The sequence below is a fragment of the Colius striatus genome, chromosome 3 (assembly GCF_028858725.1).
Source record: "Colius striatus isolate bColStr4 chromosome 3, bColStr4.1.hap1, whole genome shotgun sequence".
Classification (NCBI taxonomy): domain Eukaryota; kingdom Metazoa; phylum Chordata; class Aves; order Coliiformes; family Coliidae; genus Colius; species Colius striatus.
The window spans coordinates 60,153,419-60,175,313 of record NC_084761.1 but is presented as its reverse complement, the minus strand read 5'-3'; the positions used below and the strand labels follow the sequence as shown (position 1 = coordinate 60,175,313).

General features: G+C 50.8%; 1 protein-coding gene across 1 annotated transcript; it reads left to right on the top strand.

Moving 5' to 3' along the window:
* The first annotated feature begins 7,880 nt into the window (after nt 1-7,880).
* Nucleotides 7,881-10,116, top strand: HAND2 (heart and neural crest derivatives expressed 2). Its single transcript, XM_061993677.1, has 2 exons — nt 7,881-8,435; nt 9,474-10,116. Exons 1-2 carry the CDS (start codon nt 7,881-7,883, stop codon nt 9,570-9,572), a joined length of 654 nt encoding a protein of 217 aa, XP_061849661.1. The 3' UTR covers nt 9,573-10,116.
* The last annotated feature ends 11,779 nt before the right edge of the window (nt 10,117-21,895 follow it).

Here is a 21,895-nt window from a genome sequence, read left to right as displayed (position 1 = left end):
GAGAGCTGAGCATTCCCGACCTCTCCAGGCGGGGCGGCCGGTGCCCCCAGGCGTGCGCCCCGCCGGGATCGAGGAGTCGGGGCTCTGCCGCCCCGCCGCCCCTGAGTTACTGGGTCGGATCGTGGAGTGGCTGCCAGATAATGCCTCAATACAGTAGCTCAAGGGCGGACGAGAGGATGGGAGGAGAAAGGGGGGGTAGAGGGTGCTCTTAGAAGTGCTGAAAAGACCAGGAATGTCGTGAACAAGAAACAAGATGTGTCACATCAATATGCCCTACGATGGGACCTGTGACACTCTCTTCCATGTACCCCTTACCCCGTTTTCCGTTGCTGAGCCTGGCCCAGCACCGATTCTCGCAACTTCACACACGCTCACGTGCTCAATTAGCGCCTGTCTGAATCCTGCATTAAATACAAATGAGACCTTTGGCAAAAGACATGTTGAATAATACTTTGAAAGGTGCTAATGCCCCTAAGGGAGTGTGGATTGCAGTCCTTCTTCGGGTTTCTTCCTCGAAGCGCTAACACTTGAACGATAATGCAGTCTCTCAGCTCTCGATTTTACAAATCAACTTCAGTTGTAAAAAACCGGGGCTCGCTTTGGCAATGAACTGCCTGCAGCCGCTGAGCCCCCTGAGCTCACCTAGGGCACGACTGCTGTCTCCTCTCCCCGGCCACCGCACCGGCCGCTGCTCACGCCGCTCCGCCGGCGGCCCACTTCAACCTGCCTCTGTGCATATGCATGTGTATGTGCATACATGTGTATGTACACCTGGACGGAGATTAAAAGAATCTTTTCGGGAATACCTAGTAAAAAGGGAGCATTGTGTCCTCCTAGAGAGAAGGAAAAATTAAAAGCAGAAAAACAAAATGTTGCCTCAGTGAATTGTGTTCTGCACTGTGATGTAAAATATTTATTTTTGTTGTCGCGTTTACACTCAATGTTTTGGCCACGCTCCGTTTCCCTGCAGATCTGGGGAAGTGCATGACACTCAAGTCTCCATTTTCCTGCTTCTTCGGTTACTTTTCTGAAAACGAGAGTAAACACTTCTTTTTTTTCCGGCTAAAGCGTTGCAAATAAACGTTTTGTGTGTCTACGGGTATCATCTGTAAGAACAAATTACAGTACGGCCGTGAATTTCTAGTAAAGCCTCCTCCATTCTGTGTATGTTATGCCATTTCTGTTTGTAATTATTTTTATTTTAATTTTATGTCATTTTTAACAGAAGCCAGACCAGTTTTCCCTCCGTGTTTTGTACACAATGCTCTCTTTCTAGATAAGATGTTCTTTCCTATCTTTTCGAGTTTTTCTTTTAAAAGTGTTTATACTTCCCCACGAGCGATTCTCCAATATTTCTCTCTTTTATTTTAAGGACTTGTCCCTGTCTTGCTTTATTTGTTTGTGAGAAATTTAGTTTGAAAGGAGATCAGAGAGAGCAGGAGGGGTTTGTAATAAGAGAGTGACCAAGTGACCTAAAGGCTGATTATATGTCATTAACTGGAGACTTGGTGTATCCAAATTACCAAAAAGACCTCACTCAGCCAGATCAATTACATCGAGATACGCATAGAGGAATTGCGGTGCGGGCTGATGCTGCCAACAAGTGTGCAGCCGACATTTGCAGGAGGCTGCTGCGGAGTTCCCAGGCGCGCTCGTGGGCTTCGGCCGGGCCCGAGGGCACGGGACTAGGGGCTAGGGCAGCAGGTAGGTAGCCGGCACGGGAGAGCCGGCCGGGCCACACTGACATTTTGGGCAGAGTGATAAGAGTGGAATTGCAGTGAATTGTCACAATTCCATAGAGATCGGGGTGGGTTTTTTTGTTTTTTTTTAAGCCAAGTGAGGTTGCCTTTGATCCGTGAACACTACTTAAAGACCAGCTTTGTTGAATGGAGGGTTTCCGTGAAAAATGACAATAGAATTGTTGATTTTTGTTAGTCTAAACTCTAACCCATGCCAACCTAACCTCTGCTTCCTGTGACGCGTGAACTTCAGATGCTGGAGGACAAAATATTTATTAAGGAAGGCAACTGCATTCACTAGTCATTTCACCAGCGTGGAGCTCAACAGCAGCATAAAATGCTCTTTCCCAGAAATGTAAACAACGTTACATGACAAAAACGTGTGCGTGTCTGTATGCATACGTGTGCGTGTTGGTACATGTCTATGTATAGGACACATATGTCACAAACCCAATAAAGAGAGACATGCTGTGTCTTCACTGCAGAATTTTGTAAGGTTTTTATTAATGTTCTATCGATAAAGAAGGAGGCTTGACTGGAGCTGGCTGTGCTTTTCTTTTCTTTCTGTGATTCCTGTCTAGGGTCTAAATGCAACTCTGAATCCTCACAAATATAAGCAATCCTCGAATAATTGCTTACACATGCAGTGGTAAAATGTGTAGGGTCCTGCGCCTACCGCCAATCATTGTGACTTACAAAGTGGTCAGTGTCTTGGGTTTTTCTCATATCTGCTCTTTTCTCTTTTTTTGGGTTTGGTTGGGTTTGAATTTTTTTGTATACACAAAGGCTGCCGAGATTATCAAGCCTGAAATATGTGGGCGTCCATTACCGATAACAGTAACGTAAACCAGTAACGTTACTCCACCTCCAATGGCAGTAATTAATTCAGGCCTGCTGGGCCTGATTCAGTCCTCTGTCTTGGACATTGAAATCCAGGTTGTCTGAGCGTAACTGAGGGTGTAAGTAGGCCCATTAGGTTCAAGTCTTGCTCATTAACCTGCACTGACAGGTTGACCTTTACATGATATTTCTCCTGTGCCTTTTTACAAAAATCCTTTTTCTTGAGGGTTTATGTTATTTCGTGAATTCCTAAGCCATAGCATGGAGATAGGATGATTCACATTCCCAGGACAAGGGCTGCTTTGGCGTCCACAAATCCGTCTGAGAACGGATGGATTTGGTCCATTCGGATACGTTTGGTCCATTCGGATACGTTTTGTTCATTCAGATACGTTTGGTCCCGGGTCAGTGACACCATGCACTCTATAAATTCAAACGCGTCTCAACTTTTGAAGCCGTGTACGGGGCGGCTGAGCGCTGTGGTAGGCAGCTGGGCAGGAGGAGGGAAGAGAGGCACCCCTCGGCCACTCACTCCAGGGAACTGACAGGGAGGGAAGCTGACGAGAGGACTACTGGACCAGAGCTGAGCCTTAGATGTAAGGGGTGCCCGTGAGGCGCTTCCGTGGTCGTTTGGTTTTTGAGGGGTTTGCCAGATTTGTTTATTTGTTTGTTTGCTTTAATGAAAACTACAAAGTAGAAGGGAGGACCCGGATGCTACTGCACGGAGCGCAGAGGCACAGGGCTGGGCTCTGCTACTAGGCACTGCAGAGCTGGTGCGGTGCCTGCCACCCCCTCCCTCCAATGCCCCGGCCGGCTTTATGATCCCGAAAATCACTCATCCGGTATCCGATGCTCCTAGAAAAGTGAAGAAAGGGAGCAAAAGAATGAGAGTCTGGGCTGCTCGGGCATCGGCCAGGCGCTTTTATGCCCTTGGCCTGCTCGTTAAAAAACCCATCCCGGTGTGCTTGCAGTCCAGTGTGCTGGCAGATCGAGAACTCTCCCAGACAGTGAGCCTGGGATTCCCCAGCATATGTGGGTTTCCGACCACCCAGCGTCGGCACCTCTTCCCCATTTCCATACGGTTTCGACTGATTTGGATAAATTAGCTTAAATTGCAATTTTGCTTAATTCTTGCAAGACCAGGCTGGGGAGGGTAGGGGGGTGGAAGCACAACTCTATTGTTTGTTTATCCCTAAATCCCACCCTACTCTTGGCCCGGAGGAGAGAAGTGACCTGGTGATAAGCGGTCCGGCGGCGGCCGATCGCCAGGGCAGGGCAGCGGGTGGCCCCGGCGGCGCGGCTGGAACTGGTCTCTCTCAGCGGGAGCCCTGCCCGCCGACCCCGCCGCCGTCCCGCTCCTCGGGCTCCTGCCGGTCGCCGCAGGGCACACATCGAGGGCGAGGGCAGCCTCTTCCTCCCGCTCAGCGCAGGACAGGACTGTCGTACTGGAGTGGCAACAACTGCAGGGCAAAACCGACGATAGAGCCCTACCCACCCCTCCCCGATAAAATAAAATTTTAAAAATCCCGAACGGGGAGGCGGAGGGAAAGGGGAAAATCAACCTTGGCACAGTCGCCACCAAAGAGCGAGCTAAGAAAGTCCTATCTGTCAGCAGAGCCCAGATAAATCGCAGCCTAACAGGCAACCATTTTGGCAGGGAAATAAGTGACATAGAGTTAGCGATTTTTTTTTTCCTTCTGCATATGTGTATGTGTATGTGTGTGAGCAAATGATTTATGCACAAAAAAAAACCCCAAAAAACCCAACAACTACCCTCCAAAAAAAACCCTAGACAAATCAATAAATGGAAGATCGGAAGAACGCTGTTGGCTATTTGGCGGACTCCAAGCTTAGTCTGGGGAAAGGTGCTTTGGACTGCAGTGGTTTCCTCCAATCAAATTCAAAAAGCAGTAACCGCTGATCGGATAACCAGAGTATTTAAAATCTGAGAGAGGACATAAGAGTTGCATTTACTTTAAAACTATCTTTATAAAATGCATAAACAACTGCTGGGGATGGGAGGAGAAAAAAATACATAGACTATCCTGCTGGGCGCTTTATCTAGACACCCTCTTTCTCCAAAGCTAATTAAGCAATGATAATGCTAGCTTTGGAGACTGATATTCTGATCGATATCTCCTGCATCTTTTATTCCTTTTCTCTGCCTCATGTTTTCCGCTTCCTTCATTATTGGAGATGTTATCCCAGTGATATCGTACTGGTTTGCCACAGAGACCGTCACAATTGCAGTCCAATCTGCAGTATATTGGAAAGCTCCTATACAAACCAGGAGAGTGCAAAGAAACACAACCCTGCATGCAAGCCAATCTACTTTTCCGGCCTTGACAATGCCCACTTCTTCTTCGCATCAAAGAAAAATATCGCAGCAAAATAAACCAGGAGAACCGCTGTAGAAATGTGGTGGATTCCCAGGCTGCGCCCGCAGACGTTGTATCCCAGGTGGTGGGGTCACGGTGCACTGCCCGGCCGTTCCAGGGCTCTGCCTGCACGGGGTGCCCACGGCCTTTCTGAAATTTAAAAATCCGTACTGCAGACCCATTATTTTCTTAGGATAATACAGTGTATACGTGTGTGCATGTGCAGATATAGATACAGGTGTCTATCAGTCATTTTAGATACAAGTATGTGTGTGTACGTATAAGATGTGTGTGTATATACACCGGTTCTACATCTGGACTAGTTTTTCACTTTCGTTCTCAGCTTACACCCAGATGCAGACGTATATGTATATACACATATAAATGGACGTCTGCTTTTCTGTTCTCTCTGCACGTCCCCTCGCCGGGTCCAGCTCTGCACTCCCCGTCCTGCTGAAATGCGGGGCCGGCGCCCAACTTTGCCTTCAGTCTGTCCCCGCCGCAGCCAGCTTCTCGGCAGCGCCGCGGTATGCTTCTCGGCGGGCAGCCACAACCGCGAAGGCTGACTCCTCTCTGCAGAGCTTTCCCAGTCGAGAGTCCGCAGACCCACCTGCAAAGTCCCCGTGCCCCAGTGAGCCCCCAGCTCCCGGCGCCTCCTCCGAGGGCGAGCGCGGCGGCAGCCCTCCTCTACGCCGGGACCGCTCAGCCTCAGCTCATATCTTCTCCACGGCTGTTGAGTTGGTTTTCCAGAGAGGGACTTTTTCGCCCACCATCCCCCCAGAGGGCTCCCCCAAGGTATCCCCATCGCCTCTGCATCGGGGTCGGAGGGCGCACTGAGTTGCTGCAGAAACTGGACGTGCTGCCTCCTTTTGCAGACTCCTCCATCTCTATCTTTCTCTTTCTTTTAATTTATGACCTCTCAGCTCCTGTTGACAAAGTTTTCCACACTGCCTATATTGTAGGATTGCATTGTAATATACACCGAATCAACCTAGCCGTCAGACAGCACATATAAGTGTGGGTATTTGATATTTCTCAGTTATTTAGTAATGCTCGGCTTCATCTGAAGATAACAACATTTCGCCTTGCCTCCCAGTTATCCGTGAATTGCAGCTTGGAATCCATTTCCCTTTTGTAATATCTTCAAGTTTACTAAAGCTAAACACCTCAATAACTACGGGAGATTTCCTCCTGGCCTGGCCGTTAAACAAACATTTAACTATTCCCTTTCGATAACTAAACCTACTTTCCACAGATGCTGGTCTCTTTTATTGCAGAAGCAAGAATGCGGCGAAATATTTATATATTTGTTAGTAAAAGCTAGAAAATAAGCTCTGAACATGCTATAAAAAATATTCGGTTACTTACCGATCAGACCAGTTAAACAAGAACGAAACTGATTTCGGGACCGTAAGTCATTCTGAGGTGGAGGTGGGAAGGCGCAGGCAATAACCTGGAAGAGAATCGGTTAGAGTTGGCTTTATTGTTAGTGTCTCAAAGTAATTCCTACTGGAAGAAAATACCGTTCCTGGGCAAACCCCGATCTCCCCTCTCCCCCGTTAAATCATCAGCGTCGAAGCCGGAGCCAGTCTCTGCTAGCTCGGATGGCAAGTCGGGTGACAAATCAGGCAGAGCAGCTCCGATTCTCTCCTCATGGGAACTAACGGTCTCTTGGTGTACATTAACCAGTCATAGGAGCAGAAGCCGGAATGTTACAGGGGCATGCCTGCCACACCCGTGAAGCGATGAAGTGTCTTCCGAAGCTGGTTTTTATTCGTTCCTCTCTCTATCTGACCGGCACAAAGGTCTTTGGAAAAGCAACCTCAGAGCGTATCAATCTCTCACATAGATTTTTACCAAAAAATTCCTCGGATCCATACTGTACCTGGTTTGAGATTTTCCGATATTTAAGTTCTAATGAGTTTGTTGGGGTTTTTGCAATTTTTTTTAAATGCAGATTTTACACTAAGGCATCTGCTAAACACTTGCATTAACCTCTGCCTCCATTATAATTTTTTCCCCCTTGTTTTAATTACATTATAGATGCGGAGGGGCAGCCAATCCTAAAAGAGGAGCTCGGCAATTAGCCGGGTGAACATCAAAAAGTTTTATTGCGGAGGGCGGCGGGCCCCGCCCCCGCTGCCAGCTATTGGCGGCCGCCGCTTCTGACGACATATATTAACCCGAGCGGCCCTAAACATGTAGCTGTACATGGAGATCGTGCCGGGGAGCCCTGCCAGTGCCCCGCGCCGAGCCCCGCCGCCGCCGCCGCCCTCCGCTGCCCGCCGCTACCCGCCGTCTCCCGCCACCGTGCCCGGCCGAGAGGCGTCGATGCCCCAGAGGAGTGCCGGGGCGCTGACCCCCGCTGCGCGGAGGGCAGGGATGCCTGCGCCCGCCCGGCACTGACGGCCCTGCCGCTGCGCAGGGCAGAGGGGAGCGCCGCCCGCCCGCCCACCCCGAGCCAGGGGAGCATGGAGGGGGGGCGTTTGTAAGTACCACCCGGCCGGGCCGCGGCGGACTTGGCGAGAGCGGAGGGAAGCAAGAGGCGAGGAAGATTCCGGGCTGTGAAGCCAAGCCGTTTCATTTTGGTCGACTTCTCTCCGTAGTTTGGTGGTGGTGGTTTTTTGTTGTTTTTCTGTGCGCGCTTCCTCGAAGACCCGGCCCCGGGCGAGGAGGAGGAGGAGGTGGAGGCACAACGCATGAGCGGCGGCAGCGGCGCCTGGGGAGGGGGGATCGTTCGGGAACTCGCGGGGACTCTACAGCAGCGCGCTATGGAGAGGCAGCGGGCAGCAGGGGAGTGCTGAGGGGTGAGCGGCGGGAAACATCTCCCGCCAGTGCGGCGGAGGGGTGGGGGACGGGAGGAGAGGGGCAACCTTTGTTTTGGGGCCCGGGGGGGTGGGGTGGGGTGCGCTAGGAAGCGGGGATGAGTCTAGTGGGCGGCTTCCCCCACCACCCGGTGGTGCACCATGAGGGCTACCCTTTCGCCGCCGCCGCCGCTGCCGCCGCCGCCGCTGCCACCCGCTGCGGCCACGAGGAGAACCCATACTTCCACGGCTGGCTCATCAGCAGCCACCCGGAGATGTCCCCCCCCGACTACAGCATGGCTCTGTCCTACAGCCCCGAGTACGCCAACGGGGCGCCGGGCATGGACCACTCCCATTACGGGGGAGTGCCGCCCGGGAACGGCCCGCCCGGGCTCGGGGGGCCCCGGCCGGTGAAGCGCAGGGGCACGGCGAACCGCAAGGAGCGGCGCAGGACTCAGAGCATCAACAGTGCCTTCGCGGAGCTGCGGGAGTGCATCCCCAACGTGCCGGCCGACACCAAGCTCTCCAAGATCAAAACCCTCCGCCTGGCCACCAGCTACATCGCCTACCTCATGGACCTGCTGGCGAAGGACGACCAGAACGGGGAGGCGGAGGCCTTCAAGGCAGAGATCAAGAAGACAGACGTGAAGGAGGAGAAGCGGAAGAAAGAGCTGGTCAGTGCTGCGGGACGGGGCGGGAGGGGTAGCAGAGAGAAGGCTGCTCGGCCGCCCGCCGGCGCCTCATCCCCGCGTACACGGCTCTCGGCTTGGTCATGTCGTCGGGTGATGCCGAAGGGCGGCAAAGGGACGGGACATATAGGTCGCGCACGTCCCTGGCCACACCTGCGGTCCGAGAGCGGGACCGGGCACGGCAGCGGGCGGCCCTCAGCTCCCGCGGCTCGTGCAGAGCCCCGGCAGCTGCGAGGAGCCACGGGGGGAAAAGCCGCGACTGCAGGGTTCCCCTGTGGGGGTCCTTTCCCAGGCTCGTCCCGGCTCCCAGACCGTGATCACGCTGGAGACAGGCCTCCACTCTCTTAAATAAAAAGTAGGGGCGAGATTACCTGCTAAGCCCAGCCCGGCTTTAAACTCTCGGCAAGTTATGGGTTCACAGCGCTTGGCTTTCCTGCCCGTGTCCCTTGAGCTTGATTTTTTTTTTTTTTTTAACTTTTAAAGGGAAGAATCGGCTTTGACGAGGCAGCGAAAGCCCAATTTAGTGTAGGCCATGCGACACGCTCGGGTGGTATTACCTCAGATTTCTGTGGCCGTGGGCCCGATGTCTGCCCCCAATACATGCCCGCGCTCATATCATTATCGGAGCCTGGCGGATGATGGTTTAGCGTAGACCCTACCTTAACCCCTTTGCCTCCGTCGATGGCCGGTGGCACTCCGCCTCCAGGCCCCTCTCCATGCCTCTAAGCGCCAGGTCCTGCTACAGGGGCTGCCGTGGTGGCGCAGAGTGGGGCTTGGGCTTTCCCGGGCAAAGCTCCCACGGGCAGCAGTTTCTCCCGCGGCGGGATCCCGCGGAAGCCTCTCTGCTTTGTCCCCTGCAAGCCACGGGTCTCGGCATTAACCCGCGTCTCCGCGTAGTCCTCTCGGAGCAGGGCAGAGGCGACCCAGGACGGGAAGGAAAGTCTCTAACTTTTTTTTTTTTTCTCCTGTCCCTTGTCCATTCCTCTCTCTGTTTTTCTCTCCCCTCGCATCCTGTCTCCCCAGAACGAAATCTTGAAAAGCACAGTTAGCAGCAACGATAAGAAAACCAAAGGGAGGACTGGCTGGCCACAGCATGTCTGGGCTTTGGAGCTCAAGCAGTGAGCACGGCAGGACTACAGGAGCCGTCCTCTCGGTCTCGTCTCGGTAGTGAGCTCTCCTCGGAGGACTCTTTGTATTTGGAATCGTCCGGTTTATTTATGTGCAATTTCTCCCCCCCCCAAACCCCCTAAAATGTGGATATTTGAAGGAGAGGGAAAAAGCATTCCATATATGAAGAGGAAACTCCAGTTTGGTAAGGGATAATATCTCTAATAGTTTTTGTGAATGTTATTTGCTCTGTACAAAACACACGGGAAAAAACAGAACCATAGAAGAAAAATATCCCTCCCTGGCATTAGTGTGTATGTGAAGTGTATCTTTAATACTTGGCCTTTTGGATATAAATATTCATGGGATTATAAAGTTATATTTCAACAGAAGCAGTTGCACCAATGTTTTGGTTGACTCGGTATTTAGTGTTGTAATTTTGTTGTGGTCGTTCAGTATTTGAAGATGTTTTCAACAGTTATTGGTTATGTGCACTTCCGTCCGTAAGGGAATCTAATTAATATTGAAGGTGTAAACGTTGTAAGTACTCAATAAACCACTGTGTGTGTTTTTTACAAAACCTCCCTTAAAAAAAAAAAAAAAGTTTAAAAAAACCCCAGATCTTTTTATGTTTTATACCTCAAAATGTTTTGAATAACAGCGTTGTTTATGGCTTTTTTTCATAATATTTAAAATATTCGGAAGTAAACTAAATTATAAAGATGGCTCCTAAGTTTATTTTTAAAACAAGTGACTGAATAGGAGGGCTAGAGGGAGAGATCTCACCGACTCCGGGAATGTCGAACAGAAACCGGCAGTTCGACTGAACAAGAATTCCTTTTGCTGGCGTTCTCCATGCAGGGGAGCCGCTGCGGCCGGGAAGCGAGCAGTGCACAGACTCCGGGAGGAGCAGAGGTAGCAGCGGGGTTCGAGGGTCTCCCGGCAGAGCCCGGGCAGTGGCAGTGCCAGGCCCTGGAGAAAGCTGGGGCCGGAACGGAGGAATGCCAGGGGCAGGCGAGGGAGGCTGTAGGGCTTTGCGAAGGGTGATTATGTAGCAGGTAATTTTACATCAAGGAAGAAAGAGCAAACAAGGCAAGGGATTTGCGGGAGGTGGGGGGGGGTGGGGAGGTATGTAAGATTTACAATGAGCTATGGTGAACTTAATATTAACTTTGTGGTTCCCAAAACTCTCCCGAGTTTCCAGTCCGCCATAGCGAGCATTTTTTTAAAAAAAACAGACAAACAAACAAGCAAAACAAAAAAAACACCCCATTCTAAAACCCCTTTTTGTTTTCTGACTGCAAACTGCAGCGGCCAGTGCTTTTTTTTCTTTTTCTTTTCCTTTTTTTTTTTTTTTTTTTTAAGTACATTCATCTGCTTCCCAGTATGTTCTTTCTTCCCTTAAATCTACGCAGCTATCTCTCGCCCCGGCTGCCGACCGCTTTACAAAGGTCCCAGTGCCAGGTTGGTGGGTCTTCTGCTCCCCAGTGCCGAGACAAACTGTAGAAATTCAGCCTTGGGAAGGGCGTGATAACCCTCTGTAACATAGGCAGGCAACGAAAAAGAATAAAGCTTTTTACATAAAGTAGCTGTTCTAGGTCTTTTCGACAATTCCTGCTTAAGCGCAAGATTTCCCGTCTTTCCCATAAGAAAACTCGGGTTCATATTTTAAACCCTTACTTGAATCATCTCAACTTAAACCAAGCCGGCTCTCTCTCCAGGTCCAGGGCTGCATACCTGCCTGACTGCCTCTGCCGTCGCACCCAAGGAAGTGGCTCCTGACGAGACCCGGCTCTAAGCGTAGGTAGATGTGCAATTGCACATAAAAAGATAAGGGAGCCCCTGCGCCGTTTCGCCGCCCCTGCTGACAGTGGGGAGGTTGCGGGGTTACAACAACCAGACAAAAGTGATATGCCCTCCTTCCCGTCGGGTCAGGCAACCCTGTTCTAAGCTCCAGTGTGGATCTGTGTTTACAGACACTTGCCTTTGTTTATAACACTTGGAGAGAAGACTCTCTCCCCTTGTTTGCTCTTCCTTGCTTGTTAGTCGGTCAGCTGATAAACTGTAGCATCTCGCGCTCTCATCCTGCACAAACTTTTTTTCCTTCCATGGGGCGAAGGGTGACCGCGAAGGCTGCCGTGCAGCACGTCCCGGGCAGCTCCCGGCTCATGCTCTGGCTTCCCTTGACCCAGTCGCCGGGCTGCAGCTTCCCTGGGGATGCGCAGTAGAGCTCGGCCGCCTGGAGAAACGCCTCTCCGATGTTTCCTCATCAATATTTTTAATTTTTCGAAACGTTAATTTCTCAGAACCCAGAGCTCCTCTGGATCCGCTAAGGCGGATCGCTTTTAATTGCTTGCTAATGAGGATGTCGCCCGTTTTCTCAGGAGCGGTCATTCCTTCTGCTAAATCACAAGAGCCCTAGACAGGCCGGAGCCGACAAAAATGTAGGTTTTGACGTTAAAAGCTAAATGGAGAAGCAGAAGGTAAATTGATGGTAGATGGGGATGTCAGTGCCCTGGCCCCAGCCCTCCGTCAGCGGAGCTGAGGCCTGATAACAGCGGAGAGCTAGTCCCGCACTCTGTCCGCACCCGGGAGTATCACAACCCGGTGATTCCTTAGGGACAAAGCATTTCTGGGTGCTTTTCAGATGTAAAAGGCATGTGGGAGGAGGCATGGCAGCCTGTCCCCCTCTGCAACATTTCTCTGCGCCGTGTTGTTGGGAGGAGGAAGAAAGCGAGGAGCAGCTCAGGAAGCCGATGGCGTGTTGCCGGGTCGTTTGAAGCCCTGTCCCTTCACATGGGTTCATAGCCCAAATTTACTCGTATTTTAGCTGGTCGGCTGGTTTCATATCGGGGGGAGGGGGGTGAGACCTTGTTTTGCCTTAAGAGCAATATTTCCCCCCCTTCCCCCCCGCCTTGAAAGACTAATAGCAACAAAATTACCCCGGCTGGCGTCTGGTCTTCCCTGCTCTCCCAGGAAGCGTCCCCTAGGCTCCCCGAATTGCGGGTCGGGCTGTATACCCGAAAAACAGGGGCCCTCCCCTGCAAGGAAGGAGGCAAGCAGAGACGCTCCCCCCGCGGGCGCCCAGCTTAGGTAGATAGCAGCGCGGGGTTTTAGATATCGTCGGGGTTTTGCGGAGCGGGGAGGCAGCGAGGAGACGGCCAGGTGGCCGCTGGCGGTAATGGGTTTGGTGGGGAGGCATTCCCTGCAAACGTGCTTTTGGGATCCCAGCCCTGCTCTTTCTGTTAGAGTTGTTTTACATTGCTCTCGGACGTGCATGGCATGCCGGCATTCCTGCAGGCAAGAAAGATAAGCTCTGGTGGGGAGTTCTTTTTTTTTTCTTCGTTTTACTTTGTGTTTGGTTCCCCTCCCCCCTTTGTTCCCAAGAGCTTTTTTCTGCGTCAAAAGATTATTGCAATAATTAGTGCTAATTTGCTGTCCTTGTCGGAGGTGTAGTGGGGCCTCTCCAGCCAAGCCGCAGACACCCCTAGAACAAGAGCCTAGACATCCGCGGGCAGCTGTGAGGATATAAACACGGCCAGGGGATGCCATGGAGACAACGTGAGCTTGAAAGGTGGGCGGGGAGGAGAGGGGGGAGAGAAGGTTAATAATAAAACCTCTAAGCAAAATATCCTCCTTTTGCACTTGGAACCTAACCTTAATCCTCCTTTTTCACACGTACTCGCCCAGCGACTCGCAAATACACTCAGAAGAAACCTTCAAGTAGCGATGGGAAGGAAACGCATTCCGCACGCCTGCGGACATAATCCCTTCTGCTGTAACGAGGGGCTTATCAATGTTTTATATATTTTTAATTTGGGATTTTTTTTCCGGGCCATGAAATATGTGTCTTTGAAAACGAGCTCCGATCTTTTCTATTTCTAATTGGCCAATTACTGTTCAGCTGTTTCAGCTCGCCCCGTGAAATGGAGATTAAAGCAAGAGTTGTTATCTGAATTATACATTCACATAAATTCTAGCAAAGCTGTACGATGCGCGGGGCCAGCTCCTCTCTGGGAATCCCTGTGTCTCCCCTCCCCCCCTACCAAACCAGAGTGATGTGTGTCTCTTTTTACCCCATCTCCCCTTTTTCCTCATTTTTCTCTAGAAATGTCTTTGCTTTGATGATCCGATTGTGGAGCATTGATTACAAATTTATTTTCAGACACTATATAAGTCTTTATATTTGCTATTAGAGACATCTGGGAATGATTAGAGTCCTCCCTCCCCCGGCTCCGCTCCCTCTATCTTGCAGCGAGGAGCTAGAGACATGTTGACGTCAGATCAGACGGCTAGGAGCCATCCTGCTCTCTGCTTGGGTGTAATCACGGCGGCGTGTTCCAAGCGCCGGCCCCGGCCGCGGCCGCCAGCTGGGAAGTGGGTGCGGGGGAACGGACGCGCCGCTCCCGGCCCGAGGCTTCTCGGTACAGCTCGGGCTTGAGTCCCCGGAGCCTCCGGGTTATCTGGTGTTTGTGGCCGAGGTTGTTTGTTTATTTGTTTGTTTGTGACTCTGGGAAAGCAAGAGTGGTGTATCCCGCGGACACACACACACACACATACATACACTCTCCCGCCCAGAGGAGCCCCCGGCCCAGCACTTGCTTTATCTCGGTCTGATTTCTCCCGACGCATTCTCTCACAGAGCTGTCTTCCAAAGGAAACATCGAGCCAGGCAGATTTCCACCTTATGTGTTGTCAGGGAGAAATTAGCCAAGCAAAGTGTAAGGCTTACGTGCGGGCCATGGCAGGCGTGCTGACACCCCGCTATCCAAAGTGGTAGGTTACAACCAGCCGGGAGAACTGGAGGCTGCCGTGAAAAAAGGACTATTCCTTACCCAAACGGCAGTGCTGCTGGCGGGAAGATGGCTTTGCACCTGCTATTAAATCCTAATGAATCGCCTCTAATTGAGAGCTGGGACTGACTGACAGGAACGCTGACCAGCGAGCATAGTAGCCCGGGCTCTGCGGGACGCAAGTCCATGTTTACCATGCTTGTTTTTAGAAACTTTTTATTTTATGATTTTCTACCGTTTGTACCTTTCCCCCAAGGAGAAAAAAAAAAAAAAATAATTGAATAAGTACAACTTGAGCCTGCGCCGGCTGTTTCACAAAGACTTGGACGGCTGACACTTGTCCAGCTGTACGCTACAATCAGTGCTACTACCAGGAAGGGGTGGGTGGATGAGAAAGCAGTTGATCTCGTCTCTAGAGGAAAGCGATAATGTTAGATTATTTGTCTGAAGGATTAAATTCTCCGAGTAAAACACACTTGCCATGAGGAAGAAAAAAAGAAAGCCCGATGTGACCCTAAAAATACATTTTAAAACAGACTTCTATTTCTTTGTTCCAGCAGAATAAAATAAACCCTCTAAAATACCGCAACACTCCTCTGTGTCTATCTCTAATCTCGACAGGAAAATGAACGTTTCCTTTCTGAATCAGTGCGAACGGTATGCTGCGAGCTCGGTTTCCCAACACAGCTATCAACCCCAGGAGTCGGGCAAGAAGAAGAGTGGTGAAAGTGAAAAAGAAAGTAAAAGTAAAGGAAAAAAAACCAAAAACAACCACCCAAAAAACCCAAAAGAAAAGCCAAAGCAACCTCTTGAAACAATCCCGAATGGGGGAAAAAAAAAAAAAAATCCCAGGAAACCCCATCGCTGGGCTTTCCGAGAGAGTTCTGACTGGTGACGGCTTTCCTGCAGTGCTGAGGCCGTCGCCCGACACTTCTGCCCGGGGAACCTCTGGCCCGGAGGCTGCAGCCGCCTCCCGGGGCAAGAGGAGGCCAGGAGGCACCGGGGAGGATCCGGGTCCTGCGGGCTCGACTGGGTAAGGCGCAGGGGTCTGCAGCCCCCCTGGTCCTGGGTCTATATACGGCTGCGGCCGGGAACGGGATTTTGGGAACAGCAGTAAAGTATTAGCGAAACAATGGAGATCAGAGCGCCCGCATCTCGGAGCCGTTTATTTGCGAACTGTGAAAGCTGTTCAAAGCAGAAACGAGCCCCCGCGTTGCCCGAAGTACTCGGGAGAAAAATGTAAAATTATATTTTAATGTATAGCAGTAGAGTCGTTTTCCTGGCCACGTATATTGAACAAACACGTGGCGATAATAGAGAGGAGGATTCTCCTATAGGGGTCTCTATTTGCATGCCATATGTGGCTATAGGCTGAAACAGCTGCCTGTAATGAACTTTTTAAAAAGCTAAATAAGCATGCAAACTCATAGCAGTTTTCTAAAACCGGCCTAAAAGACAAAGAAATGTCCTGCCAGAAAACACAGGAGGCGGAAGGCATTAAAAAATAATATTGGCTCCCCATCCCAGCCAAGCCTCAAGCCTCCACAGGTTTGCTGGGAGCCCTGCCCGTGGGAGGACCCCAGCAGCCAGGGGGGTGCGAGGGGCCTGGGGCGCCCGGGGGTCGGGCAGCGGCTCAGGGAGCGGGGACCAAGGCGGTCTGGCAGGGGCAAGCGGAGTTGCACAGCCCGGCCTTGACTGCTTCTCTCCCAAATCTGGTTTTCATAGAGCCGCGCGGTAATTACCTAAAGCCATAACTGTCTCCGAAATTATTCATTAAAGTCATTCTCGGGAATCTCGCGGCGCTAGAGATTACATTTATGGCCTTTGCGCCATCCGAGCATGACAGCGCCTCTCGCCCTGCTTCCTCGGCCGCCGTGTGTTTAACGTCGCGGAGGGGAAGGGGGAGAGGGGCGGAATTACTCTCTCTTGCCTTACCCTCGGTGTGCTTGTTTGCTGGGGATTCAGGTTGCTTTCCCCCTTTTGGCGAAGGAGTGCGATGCAACCCGGTAGACACCTTGGGAGCGAGTAGGGTATTTTGGGGAGTTGCAGTGTTGTGCGGAAGATCATGTCTGTGCCCTGTGGTGCTGTCAGCGGTGACAGATCCCAGATGCAGCAGCTACTGTATGGCAGATTGAGTTTCTCAGCAGAAAACTCTCTCCCTCCCTCCCAAACGTCTTCAAAAACCTTCTCCAGATACTGCTGGTCACTTCGGCTCAAACAAGGAGAGAAATGGGGGGAGGAAAGGCTTTCTCTCTTCCCCTTCTTCTCTCTTCCTCTCGCCGGATCTCTCGGGGCTGGGAGCGGGGGGGGGCGACATGACCGTGTCCTTCCCCACCCGGGGAGCTCAGGCCTCTCCTCTCACCCCAGTCGGCTGCGAGCACGCTGCCGAGCACAAGGACCCTCGTCCAGGTAAGCGGAGGGCGGCGGAGAGCGGGGCCGGTGCCGGCGGCTGGGGCTTGGGTGGTCCGGAGCCCGTTCCCTCTCCCTCGGTCAGATTTCGCTGCCTGGCGGGAGAGACGGGGGAGGGAGGAGGGGAGAGTTGCGCGGAGCTGGACGTCGAGAAGGGTCATCCTGCTCTAGGCAAAACCGGGGATGGTGGTCTGGGAATGAGGTAGGACCCCCTGCCCTGCCCCCGCGGTAGCAGCAGAAGGCAGCATCCAGGAATCGGGTCCGACCGAAACCCCCGTCCCAATGCAACTCGGGCTCTGGGGGATGTGTGTGTGTGATGTGTTATGGAGCAGAAGTGAATTCCGGGGCTGTAAAGGGAGACCGGAGACGGGAGGGAGAGCGGGCGGAGGAGAAGAGCAACCGACTGACTCTGGGCGCAGATCCCGCTGAGCTGCCGGGAGTGGAGAGCACGAGCAATCTGCAGACCCTAGAGCATCGGCTTCCATCACTGGCACTCAGTCGCCTCCCCGAGAAGCAACGGAGTCCGGGAGCTCCCCTTACCACCCCCTTCCCGTTAAGTAAACGGCAAGAAATATGGGGTTTATCAGCATCAGGAAACTCAGCTCCCTCTTCGAGACATACAGCTTTTATCGAAACTCCCGTCTTTCCCCCTCCTCCCCACCCTCGAGAAATATTCGCACCCTCCAAGTGCTGAAATCGGAGGCTAAAGGCATGGGATGTCTTCTCTTGGAGCCTTTCTCTCCGCTTCCTGCAAGTGGCTGATGCTTAACGGCTTGTTGCGGGCTGCGGTGCCGTCTCCTCCCCACCTCAGAGCGATGAACGCGTGTTTTGTCTGGCACAGCGAGGTCTCCCGTCAGCAGATGAGACCCCTCAAACTCCTAACGTGACGGCGGGATAGGTGTGCTGCTCCCACCGGCTGATTTGGCGTGACAGCCAACGGAGTCGGGATGATGCCGGTGATGAGTGCCCCACACCCCGTACCCCACCACTTTCCTCTGGATAGAAACAATCTGATTTTTACTCATGTGTCTTGGAAACGGGTTCTGCTAACCCTAGTCTCTGTCTTTCCTTCCTAGCTGAATTGCAAGACTTTAATTCGCTTGCCCAGCTCCCTCCTCTCGTTCTCTCTCTTTCTCCTTAAAAAAAAAAAAACAACAAAAAAACCCCAGCAAACCCAAAACCAAAACACCACTCTTGCCTTTAGCAAAAGTATAATTGTGACCCTGCCTGATCCGCAGAGCCTCCTGTTGGGAGCAGTTAGCTGTGGTTGCATTAGGCCAAAGGACCTCCCAAGTGGCGGTGGCCTGGGTGTCATAGGAAGGGACTCTGCACATTGTCCATTCTTTCTCATCAAAGTCCCAGGCATCGTGGAGCCAATAGTTTGGTGGAGTAGGAAAACGGTAAACAAGCCTCCCCCCTACCTCCTCAATCCAGCATCCCCGCTATCTTCCTGGGATGCAGAAAAGGGAATAAACTTTTTCATAACTTTAGCTCTACAGTGTGATTTACATTTCCGGCTGCTCTGTCAGAGGGGCAGTAATTTACAGCCTGATAAAAAAAAAAAAAATCCCACTTTTACAACACCATAACATGTTCAAGTGGTATCTTGCTATGCAAAAAAAAGATTTTAAAAGAGGACACACGCAAGAAAAAAAAAATCTCATTTGTCTGCCTTTTTCCATCATGGCTTTCTGAAGAGACAAATGAGTTGAAATTGCAACACATGCCAAAGCGGGAAAAAAAAAAAAAAAGTAGATGCAGGCTGAAGAAAATGGGAATTAAAACCACTCCTGGGCTTTGTTTGTATGGTGTATATTATATATCTACGTTTCTCTTACTTCTTCCAGTCTTTCTCTTAATGGATACTTCTGTTTTCATGTTTTGGGGCCAAACCCTTCTTGTCTTGCCCCAGGGAATGTTTTAATTTCGGCACGGAACTATTGTGTTTAAACAATTTCTTTTCTTCAATAACTCATTTCTTCTCCGGAGTGTAAAATTGAATCGATCTGCTAGCGTTTATGAAAGGGGAAGCATCTTTTATTCAGTTCCAATTTCTCTAATCTGATATGGGAATCTTTTCCAAATACCGGGATAATAGCGTTATCCCCTCTTGAGGAGCATCCAGTTTGTTCCAGCCAGGCCTCTCCAGTGGTACACGGCGAGACGGCTCTGGAAGTTAATGTACAACATACCTATCTCTGTAGAGACGATAAAGTTTAGTAAATTACAAATATGTGAATTTGGCAAACAGTTAAGGATTGAAATGATCAAACGAATGAAAAAAAGAAAAGAAAAAGTAATGTAAAAACCACATGTAGCGTTGCCTCTTTCATGACTTTGGTAATTATTTACACCTGAATCACAGTTTACTCCAGAAACGATTTCAAAAGTCAACCTTTAAAGAATGTAATTATTTCCAGTTTCCAGCAATAGAGATTTAAAAGAAAACAAACCCAAAACATAAGAAAATAACATTTTAAGAAAGCGTAGGTTAGTGAGTAAATACTGTCTCCCTAGTTCTCAAAAAAGGCTTTACGTGCATTTCTATCTCGATGATACGAGCAGCTCCTCCGTGTCCTCTCCCCGGCACATCTGGGCGCACCGTCATCTGAGTGCACACTTACAGTCTCATGAGCGGGAGCTGAAGGGGCTCACATGGGACTATCCGGCAGCATATATACATATACATATACATATACATATACATATACATATACATATACATATACATATACATATACCTCTGTGTGTGTTCAGTCGAGGCACAATGTTGAAGCCTGTGTGGATGTACTCCTCGGCTCCTTCCATCAACTCTATAATAGCTGTTATTTTTACTAAACGATCGGGATGGCTCTGCATGACCTCTCGTCATTTAAAACCATTTTCTATCATTGCACGTGTGCCGGGAGAGTGGGGAGGGGAAGAGGAATCGACAAGTCATTGAGAACAACCGGGAAATCTTGTGATGTATAGCATGTTTTATCTTTATTTAGGCAATATGTCTTTCGCAGGATAGCCTGGATTTCCGTGCACGGCAGGGGCACGAAGTACATCCATTCTCCAGGAGAGGCAGGCCGAGTCGGAAGACTCCTGCGGCTGCCAGGGCTGCGCTGCCGGACTGGCCGGGACGTGTGCGGCGGAGCGGGGCAGCACTCCAGGACCGGGAGCCCCGTCCCGCCCGAGCCTGCCCTGCCATGGGCACCGCAGTGAGCTGCAAGCCGCTAGACCTTTGCATTGCTCTCTCTTTCTCAATGCAGCCCCCGCGTCGGGGCTATCTTGCCATCCTTCTCGCAGCCGCGCAGCATCCTCCTATGCTCTGTGTCCCAGGGCCGGGCCGGATCGGATTTAAAGGGCCCTAAAAAGGCAAATTTGCCTTTAGGAAACCAACTCCGGCTTGGTTACGGTGTGGGCCCCGAGGGGAAGGAGGGGAGGAGAGATAACCCACCATTTGGTTTGGCAGCGTTCGGCAGGCTGGGATTTGTCCCCTCTTTTAGTGCCGCGGCTGGGCAGGTGGGCCGGCAGGCTTCTCGGCCGCTCCACGCATCGCCCTGCGGGGTAAGTGGTGGCCAGTGAGCCCGGCTCCGCCTGTCTCCTACCCCCTTTTCTCTGACCAACTGATGGCTGGTGCGCCGGGCGTCTGTCGAGCAGGGGATGCAGAAAAAAAGGGGAAAATATCCTGAGAGACACATTCTTAAACTCTCTGGAGCTTCCCTAAACCAACCAGCAACCTCAAATCACTAGACCTGTGAGGGTTTCCCGTCTCCCATGTCTCAAAGTAACACACCTCTGGTGCGTAAGGCACTGGCTACAGGAACGCTTGGACGCGTGTGTGTATGTGGTGGCGCGGATAAAAGAGCTTTGCCTCGCCTGGGGTTAAGGGCTCAGTCTTCAGGGTTTTTTGGTCGCTGTCTCGCACTCTGTAAAACATCTGTGAGAAATGATGTTCCCTGCCGGACATCGAACTCGGAGGGGGGTTATTTTTATTTTTTTTCCGCCTAGACTGAGGGAAGGGAAGGGAATGTCACGTCGGGGACACGGAGGCAGGAAGGCACATAAACTAACTCTAACTAATTTTCTAGAGGTAAATCATTTCAAGTATGTGCTTAGCCCTACGTTTTTATTTTTGATGGCCGACCATCGTAATAAATGTCAATATTGTTATATTTATTACGTCATTTGCAGTGCCATTCCTCGCGCGTCTGTCTTATTTTTGAAAACAAAGGTATTTTTTACCTTAACAGCCCTTAAAAGACATAGACTGAGATTGAAAGAGCACGTCTTAGGAAAATGGGGTAGCGGTAATTCCCACTGCAGCATCTCAGCAAAAGCGACAAGAAACTGGAGATTGAAACATGATAAGGTCATATAATATATCCTGATGGAGTGTAAGCTGTATAAGCATAGAAGGTGTTTAAAACTTTGACATTTCTCTGTTATTTCTTTTGCACACATATGGTTTAAAGTAGACAAAGTGGTCATTTATTTAAATGTACAAATATAGAGACATATGTATCTGTATATCTAGATACATATAACCCTCCCGGAGAGACCTCTGGCACCTGTTGTAAGCTCCAAAAGAGAAAATCATGCTGTAAATGCTTTCTGCATTAAAAAAAAAAAAAGAAGAAGAAGAAAAAAAAAAGATAGACACGTTTCTCAGACCAAATAGTTGTAGGAAAACTTTACTAAGAAAACGTCCAACGAAAATGCCATCGAGGCTGATTTTGTCTTGCATTAGGACAAAAAAAGTGTCGGATGCGCCCTGTTTTTCCCAAGCCAAACACCCCTGAGGAGATTTCCGACAATCCTTTCGCTGTTGTATGAAATTCTGTGGAGACTAGCTTAGTGAATTTACTTGGGTTTGTTTTCACTTGCTGAGCAGCAGGAGGAAAAATGTGGTGAAATTGTGGCTTACCGTGAGAGTTAGCAAACCTCTTCCTTTACTCCTTCGCCGAAGCAAAAGCTGTCTGGGGGCTCTGTCCCTGAGTTACCTGCGTCCAGCCCACGCAGTGCCTGCCCACTGCTTTGCAGGGCTGCCCCGACAGCAGACACCGCACTCGCCCACCCGGTGCCCGCGGAGCCCTCCAAGCCCCGCACACCTCCTGAGCTCAGGGATGGTGCTCCCTCCGTGTCTCG

What these genes read in the sequence shown, in the direction of transcription:
- HAND2 (XM_061993677.1), top strand. Translation starts at nt 7,881, where the DNA reads ATGAGTCTAGTGGGCGGCTTCCCCCACCACCCGGTGGTGCACCATGAG. An exon ending in AGAAGCGGAAGAAAGAGCTG is followed by an intron (nt 8,436 to 9,473) that starts GTCAGTGCTGCG and finishes CTGTCTCCCCAG; the next exon opens with AACGAAATCTTGAAAAGCAC.